At 36.0% G+C, this 25,172-nt stretch overlaps 1 protein-coding gene across 3 annotated transcripts in view; it reads left to right on the plus strand.

Moving 5' to 3' along the window:
• The window catches only part of Ints6 (integrator complex subunit 6), a 92,800-nt gene that overhangs the window by 59,661 nt on the left and 7,967 nt on the right, over nt 1–25,172 (plus strand). For all 3 annotated transcript variants that reach the window (XM_013034840.1, XM_013034842.1, XM_013034843.1), the window contains 11 exons: nt 1,038–1,221; nt 8,979–9,104; nt 10,581–10,735; nt 12,906–13,058; nt 13,180–13,312; nt 15,726–15,820; nt 18,413–18,523; nt 19,078–19,293; nt 20,057–20,183; nt 20,965–21,107; nt 21,679–21,910. In XM_013034840.1, the coding sequence (XP_012890294.1) occupies nt 1,038–1,221; nt 8,979–9,104; nt 10,581–10,735; nt 12,906–13,058; nt 13,180–13,312; nt 15,726–15,820; nt 18,413–18,523; nt 19,078–19,293; nt 20,057–20,183; nt 20,965–21,107; nt 21,679–21,910 (1,675 nt within the window). The remainder of the gene's footprint in view (nt 1–1,037; nt 1,222–8,978; nt 9,105–10,580; nt 10,736–12,905; nt 13,059–13,179; nt 13,313–15,725; nt 15,821–18,412; nt 18,524–19,077; nt 19,294–20,056; nt 20,184–20,964; nt 21,108–21,678; nt 21,911–25,172) is intronic.

Consider the following 25,172-nt stretch of genomic DNA (forward strand, 5'->3'; position numbering starts at 1 on the left):
GTTCAGGCCCCACGACAGGACCCAAAAAAAAAAAAAAAAAAAAACCAGAAAGAAAGAAAACAAATGAGAGTACACAATCTTTAATACTTTTCCTCCCCCCCCCCCTTTGGTCCAAGACTGGGACTCAAATTTGGTACCTGTGTCTACTTTTGCTCATTGGCTAGGGCTCTACAAACAGAGCCATGCCACCAACCCCTTTTTAATAGTGACAAAATTTACTTTCTTTTTTCCTGAGACCTACACATATACACACATACAGAATAGCAATAGTAAAATTCTTTCTTTTTCTTTGTGGGGCTTGAACTCAAGGCCTGGGCACTGTCCCTCAGCTTTCAGCTCAAGGCAAGCGCTCTACCACTTGAGCCACAGCACCATGTCCAGTTTTCTAGTGGTTTATTGGAGATAAGAATCTTATGGACTTTACTGCCCAGGCTGTCTTTGAACCACGATCCTCAGATCTCAGCCTCCTGAGTAGCTAAGATTGCAGGTGTGAACCACTGGCTAGACAATAGTCTAGCACCTGATGGTTAGCTGAATATAAATTTGAAGTACATTACATACAATATTTCAGATCTGTTTCAAGTTCTTTACAATAAAATTTAAGAGAAAACAAGTGTGCACTGTATTAGGTATATGTGAAGCTTTTTTATTTTATTTTTATTTTTTTGGTTGGTTGTGGGTCTGTGAACTCAAAGCTTGGGTGCTGTCCCTGAGCCTCTTTGTGTTCAAGGCTAGCACTTTACCACTTGAGCCATAGGACCACTTCCAGTTTTCTGGTGGCTAGTTGGAGATGGTCTCATGGACTTCCTTGCCTAGGCTGCCTTCAAATCACGATCGTCAGATCTCGCCTCAAGTAGCTAGGATTACAGGTGTGAGCCACAGGTGCCCAGTTTCGCTTTTATTTTTGAACTTGTTTTTAGTGTGATAGGAAACTCAATGAAGTTTTAATATGTGTTATTGAAGTGGCTTATTTGAAGAAAAGTAATGTCTAGAAAGGTTACTGATTTTGTTGTTACTGTTTTCCCCATTACTTTCAGCTCCATTTACCTCTTAATTCACCTTTGCCTGGAAGTGAATTGACTAAAGAACCTTTTCGTTGGGATCAGAGACTCTTTGCATTAGTGTTGCGGTTGCCTGGCACCATGTCAGTAGAATCAGAACAGTTGACAGGTGTTCCTTTAGATGACTCTGCCATCACACCGATGTGTGAAGTGACAGGCGGTAAGTTGTTTTTGTTTTTGTTTTGCTGGCAGTAATTCAATGACTTAAAGCAGAGTTTTTCTGAATGTGTTAAAGTGTACATTTCCAAAATTCATTTTTGTTGTTTAACAAGATAACATTAAGAATTAATAGACATAGAGTTTTAAAATTATTTATAGATGATGGTCTATAATCTTGATTAGAAGAGAATGTGGTTACTGCTGTTGGATCTCATAATGAGTGGTACTTTTTCTTTTAACACAAATAGAAATGGCTAGTATTTGAAGTTAGTAATCAAGTTTTCTTATCTACAAAGATCACCAACAATTTAGATAGGATATAACATTATTTCCTGTAAATAGTGTTTTCAGAAGCATTTCATTATCCATTTGAAAGACAGGTACATTTTAAAGTTTTTTCCAGACTTAAAGAAGTAGGAAAATAGATTAGAGGAAATAGTAATGAAGTTTTATTCAACTTTATGTATCACTTATTTAATCAGACTAGGTAAGCACTGTGCTATGTTAATGAGAATCTCAAATACATACTATGTTTAGATCTCTATAATGTAGAATCGGTTAATAGGTGGCTTTATTTCATATAGATATGCATTAACTGCTTACTGTATACCAAGTGTTGCCCCAAGCTTTAGGGTTCATTACTTAGTAATGAGTAAGATATACATGGGAATTTCATTTCATAGAGCATCTATGTTACCTAAGGAATTTGATTATTAAAATGTTAAGTCTGGCACTCTTATTATTTCACCCATCAGAGGCCTCCAGTATGGTCTCTCGATATAGTTGGGCTCCACTCAGTCAATTATAGCTTAGCTTCAAAGGAAAAAGAAGGTATGAGTTCTAATTAGTACTTTATGTGAATTTCTTATAATATGGGTTTGGGCAATCCACAAACTCTAAAGGCAACAATGATGAGCCTTTATATATAGCTATTTGAAGTAGGTAAGTAATGTTTACATTATTAAATGTTTCCATTTTAGAGGATTTGTTGAATTGTAATAGCCTTCCTAATTTAGTTCACAGAAGAAGGTATATATGTGTCTAATTTGATTCCTGTACATTTATCGTATTGTTAGTAAATGGTACTCATTTTTTTTAATGGTAGAATTACTTTTATAGTCATGAAATTTTAGTTTTTAGCTTTAAATTGACCTACTTTTAAGATTCGGTGCTGGATTTTGTTTGTTTGTTTGTCTGTCTGTCAGTCTTGGGGCTCTAACTCTGGGCCTAGCTGCTGTCCCTGAGCTCTTAAGCTCAAGGCTAGCACTCTACCACTTGAGCCAAAACGCCACTTCTGGTTTTCTAGTGGTTTATTCAAGATAATAGTTTCATGAACTTTCCTGCCCGGGCTGGCTTTGAACTGTGATCCTCAGATCTCAGCCTCCTGAGTAGCTAGGATTATAGGTGTGAGCCACTGGTACCCAGCTGTTTTTTTTTTTAATCTAGGAGTTTTTTCTTCAATGATTATAAAAGATTTTGTAGTTGCAACTTAGATGTTCTCACATTGGGATTTGCTTGTCATTTACAACTTAGTTTGAGCTTAAAATTATGATAAGATTATGATACTGCATGTACTAAAATATAATGCATGTACTAAAATATAATGCATGGGGCTGGGAATGTGGCTCAGCGGAGGGCTTGCCTTGCATGCCTGAGGCCCTGGGTTCAATTCCTCAGCATCACATAAGCAAAAAGAAAAAAGCCGGAAGTAGTGCTATGGCTCAAGTGGTAGAGCGCTAGCCTTGAGCTGAAGAGCTGAGGGAGAACGCCCAGGCCCAGAGTTCAGGCCCCACAACCGGACCCCCCCCAAATAAATAAAATATAACACATTTTATAGTCAGAAATATTCAGAGTATGAAATGAAATGAATAATGTATAACAGAAAGTATCTGAAAAGAATTTTGAGATGTGGTATAGTAATTGGTAATCTTTAGGAACATCTCGAAAGTTGAAGGGTTCAAAATTGATGTTGTAGATTTCCATAACAGGAGAAGCATTAGTCAAGAAGTTAGGAAGTTTTTCTTAGATAGTCTTCCTGGATCTTTCCTGATTTAGTTCTTTATTTTCTCCTTTTCATGCTTTTACAGCAATAAGGAGAACCTTATGCATACCACTCACTTTTTCTTACATCTTAATGATGTTTCTTTTTAATTAAAAAAGTCATTAAAGGAAGTTTTCAAGATAAAGTACCAGAAAAGTAACACAAACAATAGAAGTTAATGTCCTCTAGTATTGTACTAGACAAATATGGAATCACTACTAACCATCCTTTTGTATCTTTTTAACTTAGTGACAAGGAGGTGTGTATATGTATAAATTGATTCCCCTCCCCCCCCTCCCACCCACCCCCCCCCCCCGGGCTGGGAAGGTGGCTCAGTGGTAGGGCACTTGCCTTGCATGCTTGAGGCTCTGGGTTCGATTCCTCAGCACTACATAAGCAAAAAGAAAAAAGCCGGAAGTGGCGCTGTGGCTCAAGTGGTAGAGCGCTAGCCTTGAGCTGAAGAGCTGAGGGACAGCGGCCAGGCCCAGAGTTCAGGCCCCACGACCATTAAAAAAAAGTATAAAAAAAATTTGATTTCCCCCCCTCCCTGAATTATGTAATTCATGTTCAAGTAAAAAGAAGTTAGTCTGTATTGTCAAAGTAATAAGTACATTGTTAATACCTTTATGTATGCTTTAACAAAAAAGCTATACAATTGTCATTTTAAGTGTTTTTCTTTGTAGCTAATTAATGAGTGCCCACTGTATGCCACATGACAGTCCTAATGTTCGGAATACTTCAGGAACAATAGAAAGTTCGTAATTTTTGATTTGGTGACAAAATTATTACATAAATAAGGATTTTAGGAACCCTACATACTGTAGGGGAAAATTAGAGATAGAAATTAGAGAATAACTTGAAGCTGAGAGTGAATATTCGTAGGTAAGTTTGCTTTTGAAGAGATGATCTAGCTTACTTCTGGAAGAGTAGAGAGTAACTTAGGTTTAGAGAGGTGGGTGGGAGCCAAATGTTGACTTAACTTTTTAGTCCATAGTAGTAAGTTTTCTGTTTTTCAAATGTTATAGAAGCCATTGGATAGTTTTTGATATAAAATAAAATCTGAGTTATATATCTTAATGATCACTTCAGTTTTTAGATGAAATACAGAGTGGCAAAAATCGACGCAGGGAGATTGGTAAGAGATGATTGTGGGACTGGGAAGGTGGCTCAGTGGTAGAGCGCTTGCCTTGCATGCATGAGGCCCTGGGGTCGATTCCTCAGCACCACATAAGCAAAAAGAAAAAAGCTGGAAGTGGCGCTGTGGCTCAAGTGGTAGAGCGCTAGCCTTGAGCTGAAGAGCTGAGGGACAGCGCCCAGGCCCAGAGTTCAGACCCCACGACCGGACCCCCCCCCCAAAAAAAAGGAGATGATTGTACTTTGGTCTAGAGAGCTAAATTTAAAAGTGGTAAGAAATGATTTGATACAAAGCACAACCAGGATGAGGGCAAAGAGAGTAAAAAGAATTGAGGATTCTCAGATGGTTCAGTTGGCTTGAACCACTGTTCAAGTTCAAGCCAACTGAACCACTAGCAATGAATGTGAACTCACTGTGAACTTACATAGGCACAGTGGCAGGGAAAGAAGGTACAAGTATGATACCAAATCAGTAAGTGTCTGATAGAACAGGTGCTGGTGGCTCACACCCATAATCCTAGCTACTTGAGAGGCCAATATCTGGAGGATTGTAGTTTCAAGCCAGTCCTGGCAGAAAACTAGAGGCTCCATCTCCAGTTAACCAGCAAAAATCCTGACTGGCAGCATAGTTCAAGTGGTAAAGAATATTAAGAGAGTACAAGGCCTTACGGTTTTTTGTTGTTGTTGTTGTTGTCGTCATCAGTCGTGGGGCTTGAACTCAGGACCTAGGCGCTGTCCCTGAGCTCTTCAGCTCAAGGCAAGCACTCTACCACTTGAGCCACAGCACCACTTCTGGTTTTTTGGTGGTTTATTGTAGATAAGAGTCTCACGGACTTTCCTGCCTGGGCTGGCTTTGAATCACAATCTTCAGATCTCAGCCTCCTGAGTAGCTAGGATTGTGATTGTGAGCCACTGGTGCCGGGGCAAGGCCTTGAGTTTAAGGCCTGGTACTGGCAGAAAAAATCTGATATGTTGATAAAAATGTCAAGATGAAAATTTTATTAAAATTATAGGCTTTTTGATATAAATATATTTAACTTAATTAGTCTGTGAGAACAGTTTTCTCAATTAGAATTGTTCTTTTGCTTCTTATTTTATCAAGATGTAAATGCTGACTTTAAACTTAACTATATTCAGTTTGGCTTTTTTGTGTGATGTCAACATGATCAAAAATGAGCCAACTTCTTGATTTAAAGGTGTGTACTTAATACAGCCCTTTGTTCACAGTTACAGTGATTCTAGAAACTTAATGCTTCACCAGAAATACATTTTCTAAGGGATGAGAGAAACATTACATAGGATACAAACTTCTTTGTGAGGTTTTTAACTTCGTAAACTTTACTATTTTACTTTCAAAATGATGAATGGATTTTTATTGATTTATAATGGGCTTTTTTTGTTATGTATGTGTGCTAGTATTGGGGCTTAAACTTAGATCGTGGGTACTGTCCTTTAGCTTTGCTCAAGGTTAATGCTCTACCTCTTGATCCTTTCCAGCTTTTTGGTGGTTAATTGGAAATAAAGTCTCACAGACTTTGGTTTGAACTGGGATCTTCAAGTCTCAGTGTCCTGAGTAGTTGTGATTACAGGAATGAGCATCATGCTGGTGGACATGAGTTATTTACCAAATGTCTTATGTCTCTTAAGGTTTTTTTCTAATTTCAAAAGTCTTTATTAGTTTTATATCATACTATGATCATAGCTATTTTATTTATTTTCTAGTTGATTAATTAATGGAATGATTTAGAAGACAGAATTACCATAGTTATATGCTTAAAAATTTTTATACGTCAGGCATGGTGATGTATCAGAAAGATCAAGGTTTAAGGTCAGCCCAAGTAAAAGTTGGTGATACTCTATCTCAAAAAAAAAAAAAAAAGCTGGGGGCTGGGAAGGTGGCTCAGTGGTAGAACGCTTGCATTGCATGCATGAGGCCTTGGGTTCAATTCCTCAGCACCACATAAGCAAAAAAAAAAGCTGGAAATGGGGGTTAGATTCTTACCTGAAAAACAAACTAAGAAGCAGAATGCTCTAGGCATGGCTTAAGTGATGAGGCCCTGAATTGAATCCTAATTCTGAAGAAAAGAAATTGTATTTTTAAAAAATATCTTGGAAAGACAATTTATGATATAAGATATTCAGAGTTTATATTCTTCTATGAATATTTTGTGTGTAATAATAGTTTATATTGTACTGTTTTATGTATATCATTAAATTGACAGGAAAAGAAGTAAATTTAACAATTCTTTCAAATAGCATGACTATTGTATAGATGCTTTGTTTTAACTTCAAATTAACATGTAAATTTAGAGTACAAAGTAGACCCAGAATAAATCTCTAATACCTAGTTTTTGAATTTTAGTTGTACCACTGTATTAACTCTCTGTGCCGGGGCTGGGAAGGTGGCTCAGTGGTAGAGCGCTTGCCTTGCATGCATGAGGCTCTGGGTTCTATTCCTCAGCACCACATAAGCAAAAAGAAAATAGCTGGAAGTGGTGCTGTGGCTCAAGTGGTAGAGTGCTAGCCTTGAGCTGAAGAGCTGAGGGACAGTGCCCAGGCCCAGAGTTCAGGCCCCACGATCAGACCCAAAAAAAACTCTCTGTGCCTTGAGTTTCTCATTTGTGGATTAGAGAAAATAATCCAAACAATTGTTTGTAAGATTAAGCAAATTATAAAAATGATTAAAACAGCCTGAGCGTTGTGGCTTCTACCTATAATGCTAGCTATTCTGAGTTGGAGAAGATCTCACTTTAAGGCAATCCCAGTCAAAAAGATTTTGAGACCCATCTCAGTCAATATGTTAGGTATGATGAAGAAAAACATGCCATGCCCGCTACAAGGGAGGCCTTAGGCAGCCGTAGACAAAACTATGAAAAATAAGTCAAAAAAAAGGACTAGGGGGTGAGGCATAAGTGGTTGAGTGCATTCAAACCACTGTAAATAAAAGAGATGAGAACAAGAATAGACATGGTTATTGGTATAGATATTTTATAATTACCAATATCATTATCATATTTTTGTAAGGATTGAATCATTACTACCTCATGTTCCCTTTTTCTGAATAGCCTTTACAAAGTAGATTATAAATTGATAGGGGTAAATTGATTTGTCAAATACAACATAGCTTTTGTTTTGAAATAATTGGCTGAATTTGTGTAAGAATAGGGCTACGTATTGAGCTTATTATAAATAACATTGCAGGGTGCTTGGTTGAAGATTGATTTTTAGCTGTCAAGGCTTTTAGTGTTTCATTTGGATTGGCATTTTATAGTAGAAATACCATTCAGGTTCCATGTTAAAAATTTGTTTAATAGCTATATTTTAAAAAATAAAATTTAAATTAGTATATCCAGAATACTATTTCAGCATGAAATTGAAAAACATTATTTTACACTTTTGCATATTAAATCTGTAGCAATCAGGTGTACAGTTTATACATTTCAGAGATCTAAAATTAGATTAGTTCTAGTTCAGTAGTTCTCAATAACCATGTTCCTAGGATCTGTAATATCAGACAACAAACATGTAGATATCCTTGTTGAAAATTCCTGTTTAAAGATGGTGTGATGGTACATGCCTGTAATCCAAACCATTGGGAGACTGAGGCTGGAGAATCAGAAGTTGAAGGCCAGACTGAGCTGTTTAAAAAAATCCTTTTCACTTGTATTTTTCAAATCCCTGGCATTTTAATGCTTATCTAAAGTACTGTAGATTAAAATATCAGTAGGGCAAAATAAGAGCCAGGATCCGTTGCTCATGCCTATAATCCTAGCTACTCAGAAGACTGAAATTTGAGGATCATAGTTCAAAGCTAGCCCAGGCAGGAAAGGCCCTGAGCTTATTATAAATAACAATAATCTCCAATAATCTCAGTAATCTGCAATTAACCAATAAGAAGTGGGGAAATGGAGCAGTAACTCAAAAGGTAGAACACTAGCCTTGAACAAAAAAGCTCAAGGACAGTGACCAGGTCCTGAGTTCAAGCCCCAGGACTGACATCTCAAAAGGCAAGATAGTAATTTTCAGCTGTTTAACTCAAGTGAAATTAAGAAAAAAATACTACCATCAATATCATGATACAGATATTTAAAATAATCATCTACTGCCCAAAAACCAGTTAAATAGTAATTACTATTTATTGCTTAATGTAGCTTAGGGACATAATACTTTGGTTAAGTGGAGAAAAAAATTGATTGTATTGGTACAAGAGGTTGTATGTGTATACTCTGTTAAAGATGTATTGGATAACAGTTTGCAGTAGTGCTTTATACATATTATACCTATTGTATCTAACTTTTTTCATTGTCATTTGTACATACTGAGTTTTCTTTGTTTCATGCACCTGTACTTGGAAGAAAAATTTTCATGTGCTCACAAAAATTTTCATGCTCTCACAAAATGGGCTTGTTGATTAGAAATAATTTTTGTTCATTCTCTTTAAGATTATGACACGTTAACCTTTACCATTGAATTTCTGTTTTATTAGTGTTGTCTGAAACCACACTTACAATTCTTACTAAAAGGTAGGAGTTCTTGCAACTAACTAGTTCACTTTATTCTTTATTTTTTATTTTTTATCTTAGGCCGTTCATACTCTGTATGTTCTCCAAGAATGCTTAATCAGTGTCTGGAGTCCTTGGTGCAGAAAGTACAAAGTGGGGTGGTAATAAACTTTGAAAAAGCAGGACCAGATCCTTCCCCTGTAGAAGGTATTATTGTATTTTTCTTACAGACATTTTCTAAACTTGGTTTTAAATTATTGAACTAGAACTGAAAACCTATAAATTGGCCTTACTATCAGCAAGGTCAGATTATCAACATGATTAAACTTCTGTTGTAAAGAAGGGAAGATGAATAGGAAAGTCAAGTTAAATTCATCCTGGTTCCTCCAAACACCTTTTACAGCATTTCTAGATAAGCAAACTTACTGTCCTCAGTAGATATCATTACTTCTCAACCCAAATATTTTTGCTCTTCCAAGCTCCCATAATATAAGTCAGTGTTCTACCCTAGTGAGTAATTTCTTACTGCTTTTGTTCCAAGGATCTTAATCAGAACTAACCATTTTTGAAGTCCAAAATTGAGGAACCAGCTTGTTGTTTAAGCTCTTGATGAGCTTCACTTCGCTATACTCTTGTTTAGATCATGAACTATTTACAGGAGCCAGTGGGTCTAAATAGTTATACTAGAACCCATGGACAGTTTGTAGCAGAGATTTAGTTTCACTGTACATAACTTATTTCAAGAATTAGAAAGTTATTTATTAATGACACTTGGCACACATGTTCTACTAGAGCAAGTAATTGGAGACAAGAAAGATTACAGAGTTTAAATAATAGGTATATTGAGAAAGTATAAAGAGCAGGTAGATAATATGATAAGACAAGTTGTATCTGATTTTTTTTAAATCGGTGTAAAATTTGTTAGACATAGAAGATACCTGTTTTAAAAATTATTTAATAAAGTACTTGTGTTAGATACTGACTAAATGTTTACTGAATTTTTGAAAAGGATTCTTTTGCAATTAAAGGTAATTGAATTAAAGGTAAATTGAATTAAAGGTAGTTTTTTTGTGTGTCTAGATTTGTGGAGGGCTTTGTTGTTGTTTTTTACTAGACTGTAGTAAAAATTATTTCTAAGGAATACTTTTTTAATTCAGGTGTAAGGGATCAAAACCAGGGCATTGAACATGCCAGATAAATGCTATCCCACCGAGCTACAGTCCCAGAAATACCTACTTAGTAATGTTTAAATAGTACTTGCTATGTAACTGGCATGGTTTTTTAACACTGGGAATATAGTGATTAAGAAAGCAAATTACCCATACCATTTGATGTTTGGAAGACATAATCACTCATTAAACCGCACAGTATATTTTTTATGTTCTGATTGGGCAAGCCAAGCATGCTGTGGGACCTTCTTTCAGCTGTGGACTCGTAGTTGAAATAGTTTTTTAAATAAATTTTACTGTTTAGTGAATTACAGTTTAGCTATTACAATATAGTGTGAACTACAATTTTAACTATTCAACAGTCATAGTATTTTGTTTAAGAAAAAGGATATCCAAAATTGAACAAATTTCAAAATATGTTTATTAGGATATTTCTAATTAGAAAAATAGTGGATATACTTTGTATGTTTTTCCTTTTAATGATATATACTTTGTCTTAATTTCTTTGCTATAGATGGGCAACCAGATATATCAAGGCCTTTTGGGTCTCAGCCTTGGCATAGCTGTCACAAACTCATATATGTCAGACCAAATCCTAAAACAGGGGTTCCTATAGGCCATTGGCCTGTTCCAGAATCTTTTTGGCCAGATCAGAATTCTCCAACACTAGTAAGTACCAGAGGGACAAGCTTATGTAATAGCAATCTTATCTGTCTTTCATACTAGATTTTTAAGAACTACTGTGAGTAAAGGTATGGCTTATTTTCAGGAATTAGAAGCTATGATAAGCTATTATTTGCTTTAGACTGCGTTGTTCATTATGAAGCAATAGAAAAACAATTTGTTGTCTTTAGAATCCAGTACTATTTTACATTTTCATTATTATCTGGATATTTAATCACGAATATAAAATCTCTTTTTTCTTAAACCCTAAACTTAATGTAACATGAGGATTTCTTTTTTTTTTGGGGGGGGGGCTGGTTGTGGGGCCTGAACTCTGGGCCTGGGCGCTGTCCCTCAGCTCTTCAGCTCAAGGCTAGCGCTCTACCACTTGAGCCACAGTCCCACTTCTGGCTTTTTTCTTATTGCTTATGTGGTGCTGAGGAATCGAACCCAGGGCCTCAGGCATGCAAGGCAAGCGCTCTACCACTGAGCCACCTTCCCAGCCCTAGAATACGATTTGAAATTTAAAAGAAAGCTTAGGAAAAACTCTTGATAGTTTACCTACAAATTACCAGGTTATAGTCATAGAAATTCACATAGACATTTCAGTTATATTCAGTATTGTGATCTGGATGCTTGGTGATTTTTTTTTTGTCTCTCTTAGAAAAGACGAAAGGAATTTTGTTTTTTGTTTTTTTTAAGCTGATACCTGGGCACTGTCCTTTAGTTTTATTGCTCAAAGTTGGCATTGCTACCACTTGAACCACAGCTCCATTTCTGGCTTTGGGTGGTTATAGATAAGACTTTCATGAAAGATTTCACTGCCTAGACTGGCTTGGAACTAAGATCCTCAGATCTCAGCCTCTTTGAGTAGCCACCAGCACTCTGCTGATAAAAGTAATTCCTAAGACTGTAATCTGAAAGATGGCAGACAAACTAGCAAAATTATTTGTTAAACGTTCATTTAAATTTCAGATTAGTTGAAATACTTTATAATCCAAAAAATACATTTTTGCCAACCTTTAGAAATCAGATATAGCTAGGCACAGGAATATATGACAGTGTTTACCTTTTTGAATGTTAATTTTCTAGAGGAGAGTCAAATTTGTTTACATGGTAACAGTATAAGGTGTTAACTGTGATACAGAGTGTGGGACAGAGCCAGAGGCTCCTAACTGCTGGATAGAGGTATTTGGACAGTCCCTTAATAGAGGGTGGTTCTTATCAAGTTATTCTCTAAAACTTAGTTTGTTGGTAATATACACAAGAAAAAGCAATATGCAAACAGTTGACATAAAAGACGCAGGTACATGAAGAATGATAATCTACTGGGGAATCTACAGGTTGTCGTATGACTGAGGAGAAAGATAGATGTAGTCTCATATAATACATTTGAGAGCCACTGTGATTTAGTTAGATATATATTTAGTTTTATTTCTAGTTTTAATTTGGTTTTAAGATATATTTAGAGTGAATTTAGGTTTATGTTTAGTTTCTTCCTATTATATATGTTTGTATGTATAATAAATACTATAAATGCATATGTATATGCACACGGTTTTTGGTTTTTGGTTTTCTCTTTCTTTTTTTTTTTTCTTTGGTTGGTTGTGGAGCTTGAACTCTAGGCCTGGGCACTGTCCCTGATCTGTTCAGCTTAAGGCTAGTGCTCTACAACTTGGTCTTTTCTGATAGTGCTGAGGAATCGAACCTAGGGCCTCATGCCTGCGAGGCAAGCACTCTACCATTGAGCCACCTTCCCAGCCCCATATGCACACATTTTTGTGTACATCTTTATTAACAGAGTATGTGTCTGAATCTTATATATTCAAAAACTGATGAAGGTGTACACTTAGTTTCAAAAGTCATTACTCTACAAGTAAATTAAATGGCTATAGATAAGGACTTTGGAGGTCTTTACATACTTCTCACTTCTGTATGTAAAAATATTTAGGTCTAAAATGTTGCATATAATTCTAGTAAAGGTTTTCATATGGATTTTTAAAAAGATTTTCATATGGATTCTTGAAGTGTTCAACTTCAAGATTTTCTTTACCTTCATGCTGCTTTTAGTAGTAAGTGAAATTCATAAACAAATCTGAGCAGCTAAATATTAATAGAAACATTTTAAAGTAATTTTGTTTTGGTGTTTTATGTACATAATGACTTTTTCCTCTAGCCACCTCGTACATCTCATCCTGTAGTGAAGTTTTCCTGTACAGACTGTGAACCTATGGTTATTGACAAACTGCCTTTTGATAAATATGAGTTGGAACCTTCACCACTTACTCAGTTTATCTTAGAAAGGAAGTCTCCTCAAACATGTTGGCAGGTGAGCTGAAAAACTATAACAAGTAAAAAAATTTAAATGAAAAGCAAAAGTTGAATTGGTGGTTTGCATAATATTCTTTGAAGGTTATTAAGTATGAAAATTTAAACCTCCTTTTTAACAGGTATATGTAAGCAATAGTGCTAAATATAGTGAACTTGGTTATCCTTTTGGTTACTTGAAAGCCAGTACAGCACTGAACTGTGTCAACTTATTTGTGATGCCTTACAATTATCCAGTCCTCCTTCCCCTCTTAGGTAAGTAGTTTTTGTTCTTTTGCTTGCATATATAAATTCTCCTAAGATGAACTTTGAGAACATCTGTTTAATATTTTTCTTCTAAAATTTATGAAAATGCTTTTAATATTTAAAACATTAAACCTATTTAAAGAAATAGGGGCTGGGAAGGTGGCTCAGTGGTAGAGCGCTTGCCTTGCATGCCTGAGGCCCTGGGTTCGATTCCTCAGCACCACATAAGCAAAAAGAAAAAAGCTGGAAGTGGCGCTGTGGCTCAAGTGGTAGAGCGCTAGCCTTGAGCTGAAAGCTGAGGGACAGCGCCCAGGCCCAGAGTTCAGGCCCCACAACTGGACCCCCCTCCTCCCCCTCCAAAAAAAAAAGAAATGTTAGGGCTGGGAAGGTGGCTGAGTGGTAGAGTGCTTGCCTTGTATGCATGAGGCCCTGGGTTCGATTCCTCAGCACCACATACACAGAAAAAGCCAGAAGTAGTGCTGTGGCTCAAGTGGTAGAATGCTAGCCTTGAGCTGAAGAGCTGAGGGACAGTGCCCAGGCCCAGAGTTAAGGCCCCCACAACCGCGCCCCCTCCCCCCCAATAAAAGAAATTTTACAGCAACCTGTTTGTAATAAATTGAGTCAGTGTTGAAACATCATTTTTTTCTATAAACTATTATAGTTTAATAATTAAGAAATTCAAATTTAATTTTTCTGTAAGATTTTTTTACATAGAATTCATAATGTATGCTTTCTGTTTGGTACAGAAGACATTTGTAGAAACATATTCACAGAATCTGAGTATATTAAAAAAAACAATTGCCTACCTTTAATTTTTTTCTTTTTGGTGGTAGTCCTGGTCCTGTGGCTTGAATTCAGGACTTGGGCACCTGGGCACTGTCCCTTAGCTTTTTTTTTTTTTTTTTTTGGTCATGGAGCTTGAACTCTAGGCCTGAGCACTGTTGCACAAGACTAGGGCTCTTCCACATGAGCCACAATGCCACTTCCAGTTTTCTGGGGGTTAATTGGAGCTAAGAGTTTCAGGGACATTTCCTGCCTGGGCTGGCTTTGAACCATGATCCTCAGATCTCAGCCTCCTGAGTAGCTAGGATTATAGGCATGAGCCCCCAACACCTGGCATCCCTTAGTGTTTTTTACTCAAAGGTGATGGTACACTACCACTTACACTACAGCTCCACTTCTGGCATTTTTTTTTTTGGTGGTTCATTGGAGATAAAAGAGTCTCATAGCTTCCTGCTGGGGCTATCTTTTGAACCGTGGTGCTCAGATCTTAGCCTCCTGGGTAGGTGAGATTATAGGCAGTGCATGAGTGTCTGGCTCATCCAGGTATTTTTTTAAACAAAGGAATTTTGTTCCAAAGTATTACAAGAAATCCTAAAGTTAGCTTCTGTTACTATCTAGTTGTCATTTTTTGATTTGTACTGAGGTAAAAAATTCATCAGATTTAAATATGTTTCAGCCCAACTATTTAAATAGAAAATGTTGTATGTACTTGGTTTCTGTCACTTCATATATTTTGTGTCTTGAGTATGTTAGAGAGAAAATAGATTTTTCTTGCATATTTTCTGATTCTACATTAGTATATTAGTGTTGTTTTTGTTTTGTTTTTGTAGTTGGGTTTTTGTTTGTTTTTTTTTTTTGTCAGTCATGGGGCCTGAACTGTGGGTCTGGGCACTCAGCCCTTCATCTCAAGGCTAGCGCTCTACCACTTGAGCCACAGCGCCACTTCTGGCTTTTTTTCTGTTTATGTGGTACTGAGGAATCAAACCCAGTGCCTCAAGCATGCAAAGCGAAAACTCTACCACTGAGCCACCTTCCCAGCCCCTTGTTTTGTTTTTGTATAATTAACTTTTTTTCTTTTGTGGAGGTGCTAGGGCCTGACTCAGGGCCTAGTCGCTGGCCCTAAGCTTTTTTTACTCAAGGTAGCATTTTGTCACGTGTTTATTAGTGTTTAGCAGTACATTATACTATGATCTTGGTATCTTTTCACTTTCAAAATAGTGTCACAATAGGAAACACCAAAACTAAACCTCTTACTCCTTTTAATTTTGTTAAAAATTAATGTCTGAGCCAGGCATTGGTGGCTCACACCTATAATTCTAAATACTTAGTAGGCTAAGATCTGAGAATTGTCATTGGAAGCAAGACTGGGTAGGAAGTCTGTGAGACTCTTAGCTCCAATTAACCACTAGAAAACAAGAAGTGGCACTGTGGCTCAAAGTGGTAGAGTGTAGCCTTAAGTGAGCAAAACCAGGGACAGTGCCCAGACCCTGAGTTCAAGCCCTATGACTAAAAAAAAAACAAGTAATGTCTGATGGTACTGTTTCACAAACAAACAAGCAGGCTTCTAAGATGAAGTTCTTTATGATTTTTGTGTGTGAAAACATGTATGATGATACTTCTTCAAAACATATATTTTTAGATGACTTGTTTAAAGTGCATAAAGCAAAACCAACATTGAAATGGAGACAGTCGTTTGAAAGTTATTTGAAGACCATGCCTCCTTACTATCTCGGGGTAAGAATATTATTGTTAAATCAGAATTATCCTTCTTCCCTCCCTCTCTCCACCCCCCCCCCCAGGAGACTTAACACAGAGCTCGGCAAGAATTCTACCACTTAGCTATGTACTCATTTCATAAGAAATTTTATGCTTGTAACTTCAGATAGTTATAAATTTTTGTTTTTTATATAAACTCTTATATGAGAATTGAGTATTCAAATAATATATGGTATAGTAATAAGATAGGTTTCAGAAACTTAGAGAATGATGATAATCATAAAAACATTTACATACTACTTAATATGTAAAGTGTGTTAATATTATTTAATCCATAGAGTCACCCTGTGATGTAGAAACACATTTTGTTCTGCTTTCACAGATGAGGAAACTAAGTTCCTAAAAGTAATTATTTATCCAAGAATACATAGCTCATGTTTGAAGGGCACAGTAGTTACTGGAATTCAGTCTGGTTCTAGAAGCAGCCTGGCTTTAGAATTAAGCTTTTAATTTAGCTGGGTGCTGGTGGCTCACGCCTATAATCCTAGCTACTCAGGAGGCTGAGATCTGAGGATCACAGTTCAAAGCCAGCCCAGACAGGAAAGTCTGTGACTCTTATCTCCAATAAAAAAACCACTAAAAAAAACTGGAAGTGGCATTGTAGCTCAAGTGGTAGAGCGCTCCCCTTGAGCTGAAATGCTGAGGGACAGCGTCCAGGCCCAGAATTCAAGCCCCATGACTGACAACAAACAAAACAAAACAAAAAAAGCTTTTAACTTTGATTGTTAATGCTAACTTTAAAAAATTTACTTTTATGATTATTTCTCTTTAAGGGTAGGAAATAATTTTTAAGCATTTTCTTAATTTCAAAAAACCTGTTTAGGTGAATAAGCGTGTACTTTTCACAGAACCTTATACATTTAGAAAACATAAACAAATGCTAGGTGTATTAATAATATATATTTTACTAAATTGATTTTGTTAGGAGAAACTTAATGAAAATTCCTACAGGACTGGGAAGGTGGCTCAGTGGTAGAGTGCTTGCCTTGCATGCCTGAGGCCCTGGCTTCGATTCTGCAGCACCACATAAGCAAAAAGAAAAAAGCCAGAAGTGGCGTTGTGGCTTAAGTGGTAGAGCGCTAGCCTTGAGCTGAAGAGCTGAGGGACAATGCTCAGGCCCACAGTTCAGGCCCCACTACCGGACCCCCCCCCAAAAAAAAAAAAGAAAAAGTAAAAAAGAAAAGAAAATTCCTACAGTAGAATCACTTTTTTAAAAAAATTAGGGTTCTGGAGATTGAACCTAGGACCATGAACATACTAGACAAGTTCTTTGCAACTGAGCTACGTATTCAGCCCCTATTTCAGAATTTGTAACGGATTTTTCTAAGTGATTCCTAATGCCATTAGAATATTTATTGCTTATGTTTTAGAAATTATAGCATCTTATGGTTAAAATATATAATTAGTGTTGAATGTCAAGCTCTGTTTAAAAATGTGAAGTGGAAAACCCAAAAAAAAAAACATTTTGAGTAAGAATCAGTACATGTATTGGTTTATTTACATTTTATAGCATCCTCTAGAACTGATCCAGAGCAGCCTAGATGTTAAATATGACAGCTGGGATTTGATTCCACAGTAGCGCCTGTGCTTAACACAGTTTTTGTTAGTGATTATAATTCTCATATGTTAGACACTTCTCCTGTTGATACTTTTTATTGTACCAAAAACTTTTAGTTTTTTTCATTATACTAAATCCACTATAAATACTGGACTTTCTCCCTCCTGCTTATTTTTGATTCAGAGCTTATTTGGTTTTTCAGTTCACCTAATGATCATGTAGTAATGATTACCCTTCAGTTGCTTACTGTGTGCAAGTGCTTTTATATATTAGTTCCTACAATCCCATGGCAGTACTTTATAAAGGTTAGATACTGTTAGTACTGTTTTTACAAGTGAGAAACAGAGGCTCGAAGAAAATATATAACCTATATAAAACTAGTGACTGATTAAGCCAGTTAACCCAAGAGAGAAATCTATTTTTCTTAAGTTTCCTTTGTACTTCTAGGTTTTATCAGATCATCTTCTAAAATGTGGCTGCTCTCTCTCTCTTTTTCTGGGGGGGGGGGTTCAGTCCTGGGGCTTGAACTCAGGGCCTGGGGCTCTTTTCTGAGCCTCTCTGTACTTAAGGTTAGTACTCTACCATTTGAGCCACAGTGCTACTTCTGGCTTTTTCTGTATATGTGGTACTTAGGAATCGAACCTGGGGCTTTATGCATGCTAGGCAAGCACTCTACCAGTAAGCCACATTCCCAGCTTGCTGCTGTTTATTTCTTCCAAATGAGTATCTTCCATTATACTTAGCAGTTCAAAACTACCCTTCTTACTTTGGGGATTATTATTATTATTATTATTGCCTCTACTCCTTTTTAGCTACTTAAATTTATTATATACCAAACATTTTACTGAAGTGAACTGTGATTATATTATATCCTTTGAGGAAAAGGAGAGAATTTGAGGGAAGGGTTTAAACAGTGTATAAATAGAACCATAATTTTTTAGCAAGCTTATATTTGAACATGATTTTCTTTCTTCTTTTTTCCTTCCTCATAGCCCTTGAAGAAAGCTGTTAGAATGATGGGTGCTCCTAACTTAATAGCAGACAGTATGGAGTATGGTCTCAGTTACAGTGTCATTTCATACCTCAAAAAATTGAGTCAGCAGGTAATGGCAAAATCAGGAATGAGTAATTAAGTATATATGAATGGTTTTAGTTAAAGTAGTTAATAGACTAAGCTAGTTCTTGATGGTTCTTTCTCTCTCCCTTTAGTCTCTCTATTCTTCTCTAATACATCTGGCTGATTATTTTTCTAGTAAAAAGCTGCATCACTTTTTTCATACTTGCCAATGTATAATAGCTACATAATGTCTTCAAGTAAATATTGATGAATTTTTTTTTGTTTTTAACTAATTTTCACCTGAATTGGGACTATACTTTCATTTATGTACCATTTACCCTTCATGATTTGAGTATAATGGTTATTGATGAGTAAAAATAAACCTAATGTGTGTTTGTTTAGACTTACAGTAGTTTAAAATGTTAGACTGTATTATTTGAACTTAGTGTCCAGTACTTGACGGAAAAGTTTCTTGATTGAGATTTTAATTCTGACTTTAATAAATCAATATATGTTTAATTCATAGAAGACTATAACTATTAGTATCTGACTTGAAAATTTAGATTGTATCAAGACAACTTTTATTTGTTTTTACTTTAGGCCAAAATAGAATCTGATCGCGTCATTGGATCTGTAGGCAAAAAGGTAGTACAGGAAACTGGAATTAAAGTGCGAAGCCGATCACATGGTTTATCAATGGCATATAGGAAAGATTTTCAACAACTGCTTCAGGGAATTTCAGATGATATCCCTCACAGATTGCTAGATCTTAATATGAAGGAATACACTGGGTTCCAGGTTGCTCTACTAAATAAGGTAATAATCAATTAGGTTTACTGTTAACTATCATTTAGTTTATCCAAACTTGTCTATATCTGTAGAAAAGTGATCATACTACTGGCATTGAATCACAGAATTTTAGAATTAAAATCATGTTTCATATATAATCAATAGCTCTATAATAGCCCCAAATCAACAAGTAAGAAAAGTGATATGATCTAACATTCAAATAGTAAGTAAAGAAAAATTATGTGGAATATCTATCAAATGATACACTGCTGGTAGACTAAAAGGAAATAGATTAGTGAAACATCCAAGAGCGTCATACTAATTACAGGAAACCATGTACAAAAATTAGTTATTTCAAATTTCTGTTTATGAACTGAATTATAGAAGAAAAGGTAAAACATTGGCTGCCTGAGGATAAAAATAAGGATTGATTATAAATGAGTACAAGGAATTTTCTGAGATAGTAAGAATGTTCTTAGACACTTAGTAATGATTTCAAAACTGTAAATTTTATTTACTGACTCATAAAATTGCAAAGGTGATTTTATGGTATATAAATTATAAAGCAGCTTTAAAGAAAACATGTGTTTTTAAAAGTAGTGAACTATTTTACTTAAATGAATTTATTTTAATAAAAATCATCAGTGAATTTGAGGTAATTTTGTTGTGCTGACTACCAAATTTCTATCTTTTGGTATTAAAACAGAACTGTGCTACTGGGTTTCAGAGATTTCAATCTCTTTAACTTTGTTTAAAAAAATAAATTTTGTCCCTTAATGTTTGTCAATAGGATTTGAAGCCTCAAACATTTAGAAATGCTTATGACATACCAAGGCGAAATCTTCTGGATCACTTAACAAGAATGAGATCTAATCTTTTGAAGAGTACCCGCAAATTTCTTAAAGGACAGGATGAAGGTTAGATTATTATTTTAATATTTGGTAATTTTTAAATAACTATTAATTGAAAAAAGCATAATATGGTAATACAAATTTTAAAGTATTACCTTCTGATCATATATTTAAACAAATGAGATCAGGGATGAGTCATCTGATTTTCTACCTTCCTTCCTACTGTTACTGTTGCCCAGATTTTATTCCCCAAAGTTAACAGCTGTTATTACACTTTTGTTTCCATTTTAGCTTTCCTCATATCTTCAGGATACTTACATACTTATTAATTTTTAATGATGTATTAGTATCTGATAGTTTAATTGAGTGGTTATTGCACAGTATGTTCCTGAGTAATTCCTTGGAATATTTATAGCATCTAATGCAAATGAAGTCAGATGAGAATTTAACCTTGCTTTCTGATGTAACCATTCTAACTATAGGTTTATATCTGTGTGCTTTTTCTAGTATACTATAATGCTACAAATTATATCATAATTAAATTGCTTTTTTACTTAGAATAGGATAGAAAGATAAAGTTACACATAATTGTCTACTGTATGCACCAAGATTAACTATAATATTTTTGTTTTGTTTCAAAGATAAAATCAGTATTTTCAATTTTATTTTAAAATCTCAAAGGCTTTGCCATACTATTTATAATTGGCACTAAACTAATTTAGAATATGTAGGAAGGGAAGACTGTCTAGATTAGAATAATACTAAGTAGTATTGATCCATTTGATAACTAGATGGAGGTAATTTTAAAGAGGCTAACTTTCGCCATTGGTATATTCTCTTTGAAAAGATCAAGTACACAGTGTTCCTATAGCACAAATGGGGAATTACCAGGAATACCTCAAGCAAGTACCTTCTCCACTAAGAGAACTTGATCCTGATCAGCCTCGAAGGTTGCATACATTTGGCAACCCTTTTAAGCTGGATAAAAAGGTAATTTTGGAGTGTCTTATTTAATTTGTTTGTCTTTTTAGTGAGCACTGTCAATTTTTAAGGGCTTATAATTTGGATAAAGTAAGCTGAAACTATTTTCCTGGTAAGACTGTAAAGTGCCAACATGGCTAGAATGTAGTTGCTTCAAATTATATATAAATCAAGAAAAGTATTCGTTTTTTTTTTTTGGTACAGAGTAAACAGGTAGTTACCAGAACCTATGGAAGAGAAGAATGAGGAAGGTTGGATATTGAGCAAAGCGTGCCAAGTCTTAGCCTGGAGGAGTAATTTATAGTGAGCTATTGCATTGATCACTACCTTGTGATCATAGTTAATGTAGTATCTATTTCAAAATTGCAAAAAGAGCAAGTTTATAATATCTCCACAAAAAATTATAAGTTGGTGAAGTGACGAATATGTTAATTAACTGGACCAAAACTGTATGTGTAGATCCAGGTGTCATATTGTACTCTTTAAGTATATACAATTATTGTTTTTATCAGTTAAAATAAATGACATTAAACATTTTTAATGTATGTAAATCCAATAAAATTATATGCTTTTATTATAGGGTATGATGATAGATGAAGCAGATGAGTTTGTGGCTGGACCCCAAAATAAACATAAGCGACCTGGAGAACCAAATATGCAAGGGATCCCTAAAAGACGTCGCTGTATGTCTCCACTACTAAGAGGCAGACAGCAGAACCCTGTGGTGAACAATCACATTGGAGGAAAAGGACCACCCACACCGATGACTCAAGCACAGCCAGATCTTATTAAACCACTTCCTCTTCATAAAGGTAGAAATTATAATTTTTTTAATGTTATTTGTTGTTTTTTAGTTCTCCTGAGGGAAAAGATTTTTATAATAGGTTATAGAAAAATACGGTCCAGTAGACTCTAATATATAGAGAAAATACTTTCTCAGTATAAATTTGTATATAATAATTTTTAATGTCTTTTTATTGGTTGTGGAGCTTGAACTTTGGGCCAGGGCACTGTCTCTGAGCTCTTCAGCTCAAGTCTAGTGGTCTGCCACTTGAGCTACAGTGCCCTCTTCCAGCTTTTTCTGTGTATGTGGTGCTGGGGAATTGAACTCAGGGCCTCATGCATGCAAGGCAAGCACTCTACCACCGAGCCACTTTCCCAGCCATTGAAGGTTTTTTGGTTGAACATTTCTTATAGCTCAATATTTTCTTAGCTGTTATATTCTAAAATGGTATTAGCGGATCTCAAGGAATTTTTTTAAAAAATGATTTTGAGCCAGGCACCGGTGGCTCACACCTATAATCCTAGCTACTCAGGAGCCTGAGATCTGAGAATCACAGTTCAAAGCCAGCCTAGGCAGAAAACTCTGTGAGACTTTTTTTTTTTTCGGGGGGGGGGGTTCCGGACATGGGGCCTAAACTCTGGGCCTGGGCGCTGTCCCTCAGCCCTTCAGCTCAAGGCTAGTGCTCTACCACTTGAGCCACAGCGCCACTCCGGCTTTTTTCTTTTTGCTTATGTGGTGCTGAGGAATCGAACCCAGGGCCTCAGGCATGCAAGGCAAGCGCTCTACCACTGAGCCACCTTCCCATCCCCATCCGTGAGATTCTTAATCTACAGTTAACCACCAGGAAACCAGAAGTGGTGCTGTCCAGTGGAGTGCACTTGCCTTGAGCTGAAGAGCTGAGGGACAACGCTCAGGCCCAGAGTTCAAGCCCCATGAATCCCTGCCCCCAACACATACACACAGATTTTGAAAGGGGTATTATCACGCCCAGCAGAAAGATGGGTTTCAATTTCAGTGAAATTTTGAAGGTAATTATCAATAGCATGTATTTTTTGGGGACATGAAGGAATAGCAGTAAATAAGACAATAAGTGATGTTAGCCCTCAATTAAAATGAGCAAAAAAAAGGATCACTTAATAGATAATTAGAAGTATAATGAATGTTATAAAAGAAAGCTGAGTATGTTCAAGCATTAGGTTTGAGGATTTAAATTAGTTTATGAGGTTAAGGCACTTTTCCTTAGGAAATTATGTCGAAGGATAAATGGAAGCTAGATAAGTAAACTGTTGAATTTGCCCCTATGGTAGAGCACTTTCTGAAGAAAAGTATGTATAAAGAAGGGCATTAAGGGAAAGACTCCGATATAATAAGAATGTTGGGCATAAGGTAAGGTGAGAACTGGAAACTAATTGGAAGCCAAGTTCTGGAATGCTTTGTAAACTATTGCAAAGAATCTCCACTTAAGATATAAAACCAACCCAGATGCTCCTAAGTAGATGAATGGATCAAGAAAGTGTGTGTGTGTGTGTGTGTGTGTGTGTGTGTGTGTGTGTGTGTGTGTACATACAAACATATAATGGAATTCTATGTGTGTGTGTGTGTGTGTGTACATACAAACATACAATGGAATTCTATGCCTACATAAGAAAGAGTGGGATTGCCCCATTTGTTAGGAAATGGAAAGACTTAGAAAAAATTATATTAAGTGAAGTAAGCCAGGCCCAAAGAAACTTAGGTCCCATGGCTTCCCTTATTTGTAATAACTAATACTTGTGTAGGACAAGCAGAAAAGGTCAAAAGCTATGTTTATATGACCATATTAAGATGATGTTAAGGGAAATGAACCCCAAGATAGGGACACAAATACCTTTTTTTTCTTTCTTGCTATTGTTTCTAACATATTTATATTGTACCATGTGATTTTTTTGTTTGTTTGTTTCTTTGTATGTTCCTCCCCCTGGGTATAACCTTTGTTTTCACTGTATTTGATGTCAGTGCCCTGCATCTTGTATATATACTTCTCTTATTCGGGAAGGGGAAGGGAAAAAACAAAATGCTTAAATAAGGATACAGGTTGATCCATTGTAAGTAACAATGAAATGTACAAAATACTATGTTGAAAACGAATTTTACAAGTTTGGCAGGGGCAGGGTAGTTATGGAGGTGGGAGGGAAGGGATGGTAGTGAGAAACCAAGGAGGAGACAACAATGCTCAATAGGAAATGTACTCATTACCTTGCTCATGTAACTGTAACCCCTCTGTACAGCATTTTCACAATAAAAAACATACCCAAAAATGTCAGCAACAACAACAACAAAAGAATTCCACTTTACTTGGGGTGATGAGAATCCATTGAGTAGTTTACAAGAAGTGGTGACCTGATCTAAATGTGCATTTTGTAAGGACTAAAGTGACTGTCCTAATAAGACTGTCACTAAGCTGTCTTGAGAGACACTAGATGGGCTTGAAGTAAATATGAAATGTGGCTTTATTTAGAATTGCATACTAGTTAGTCAAGTAGAGATTAACATTTTGACATTTTGGGGTACAGGAGAAGGGAATTGGTGTAGAGATAGGTGTGGGAGGCAGTATCTGAGGTAGGAGAAAGTAGGGAAGAATCTAATGTGATAGAAGGTAAAGGAAGAGAGAACTGAATGATAAATGATCTCAAATATGTAGGAAAACAGACCATTCAAGAGTATTTGGAAGTTCCTTTTGCCTTTGTCTTAGCAAGAACAATTCTCTGGAATAAAGGGGAGGGAAACCATAATAAAGAGAGATGTTGAGTATGAACAGCCAGCCAGTTTAAGTTTAGCTGGAAAACACAGGAGGGAAAAGCAAATGGTAGCTAGAAGAGTTCATGAGATTAAAAGTAGTGACTTTACTTTGTTTTTAAAATCAAAGAGACTTAACAGTGTTTAAATACTGGTATGATGTTACCAGTAGAATTTAGGAACTGCAGGGCACTGGTTGCTCACGTCTATAATCCTAGCTATTCAGGAGGCTGAGATCTAAGGATTGAAGATTGAAACCAGCCAGGCCAGGAAAGTCCATGAAACTCTTTTATCTTCAACTAAAACCAGAAGTGGAGCTTTGGTTCAAAGTGGTAGAGCATTAGCCTTGAGCAGAAGAACTCAGAGATAGTGCCCAGGTCCTGAGTTCAAGCCCCATGACTGACCAAAAATATAAAAAAAATTTAGTAACTGGCAAGGCCAGGTTCTTGATAGGTTGGTAATCTGCTTAACATTGGTTATCACAGCATTTCTTGAATTTTAATGTACATGAGAGA

Source organism: Dipodomys ordii, unplaced genomic scaffold (genome assembly GCF_000151885.1).
Source record: "Dipodomys ordii isolate 6190 unplaced genomic scaffold, Dord_2.0 Scaffold197, whole genome shotgun sequence".
Lineage (NCBI taxonomy): Eukaryota > Metazoa > Chordata > Mammalia > Rodentia > Heteromyidae > Dipodomys > Dipodomys ordii.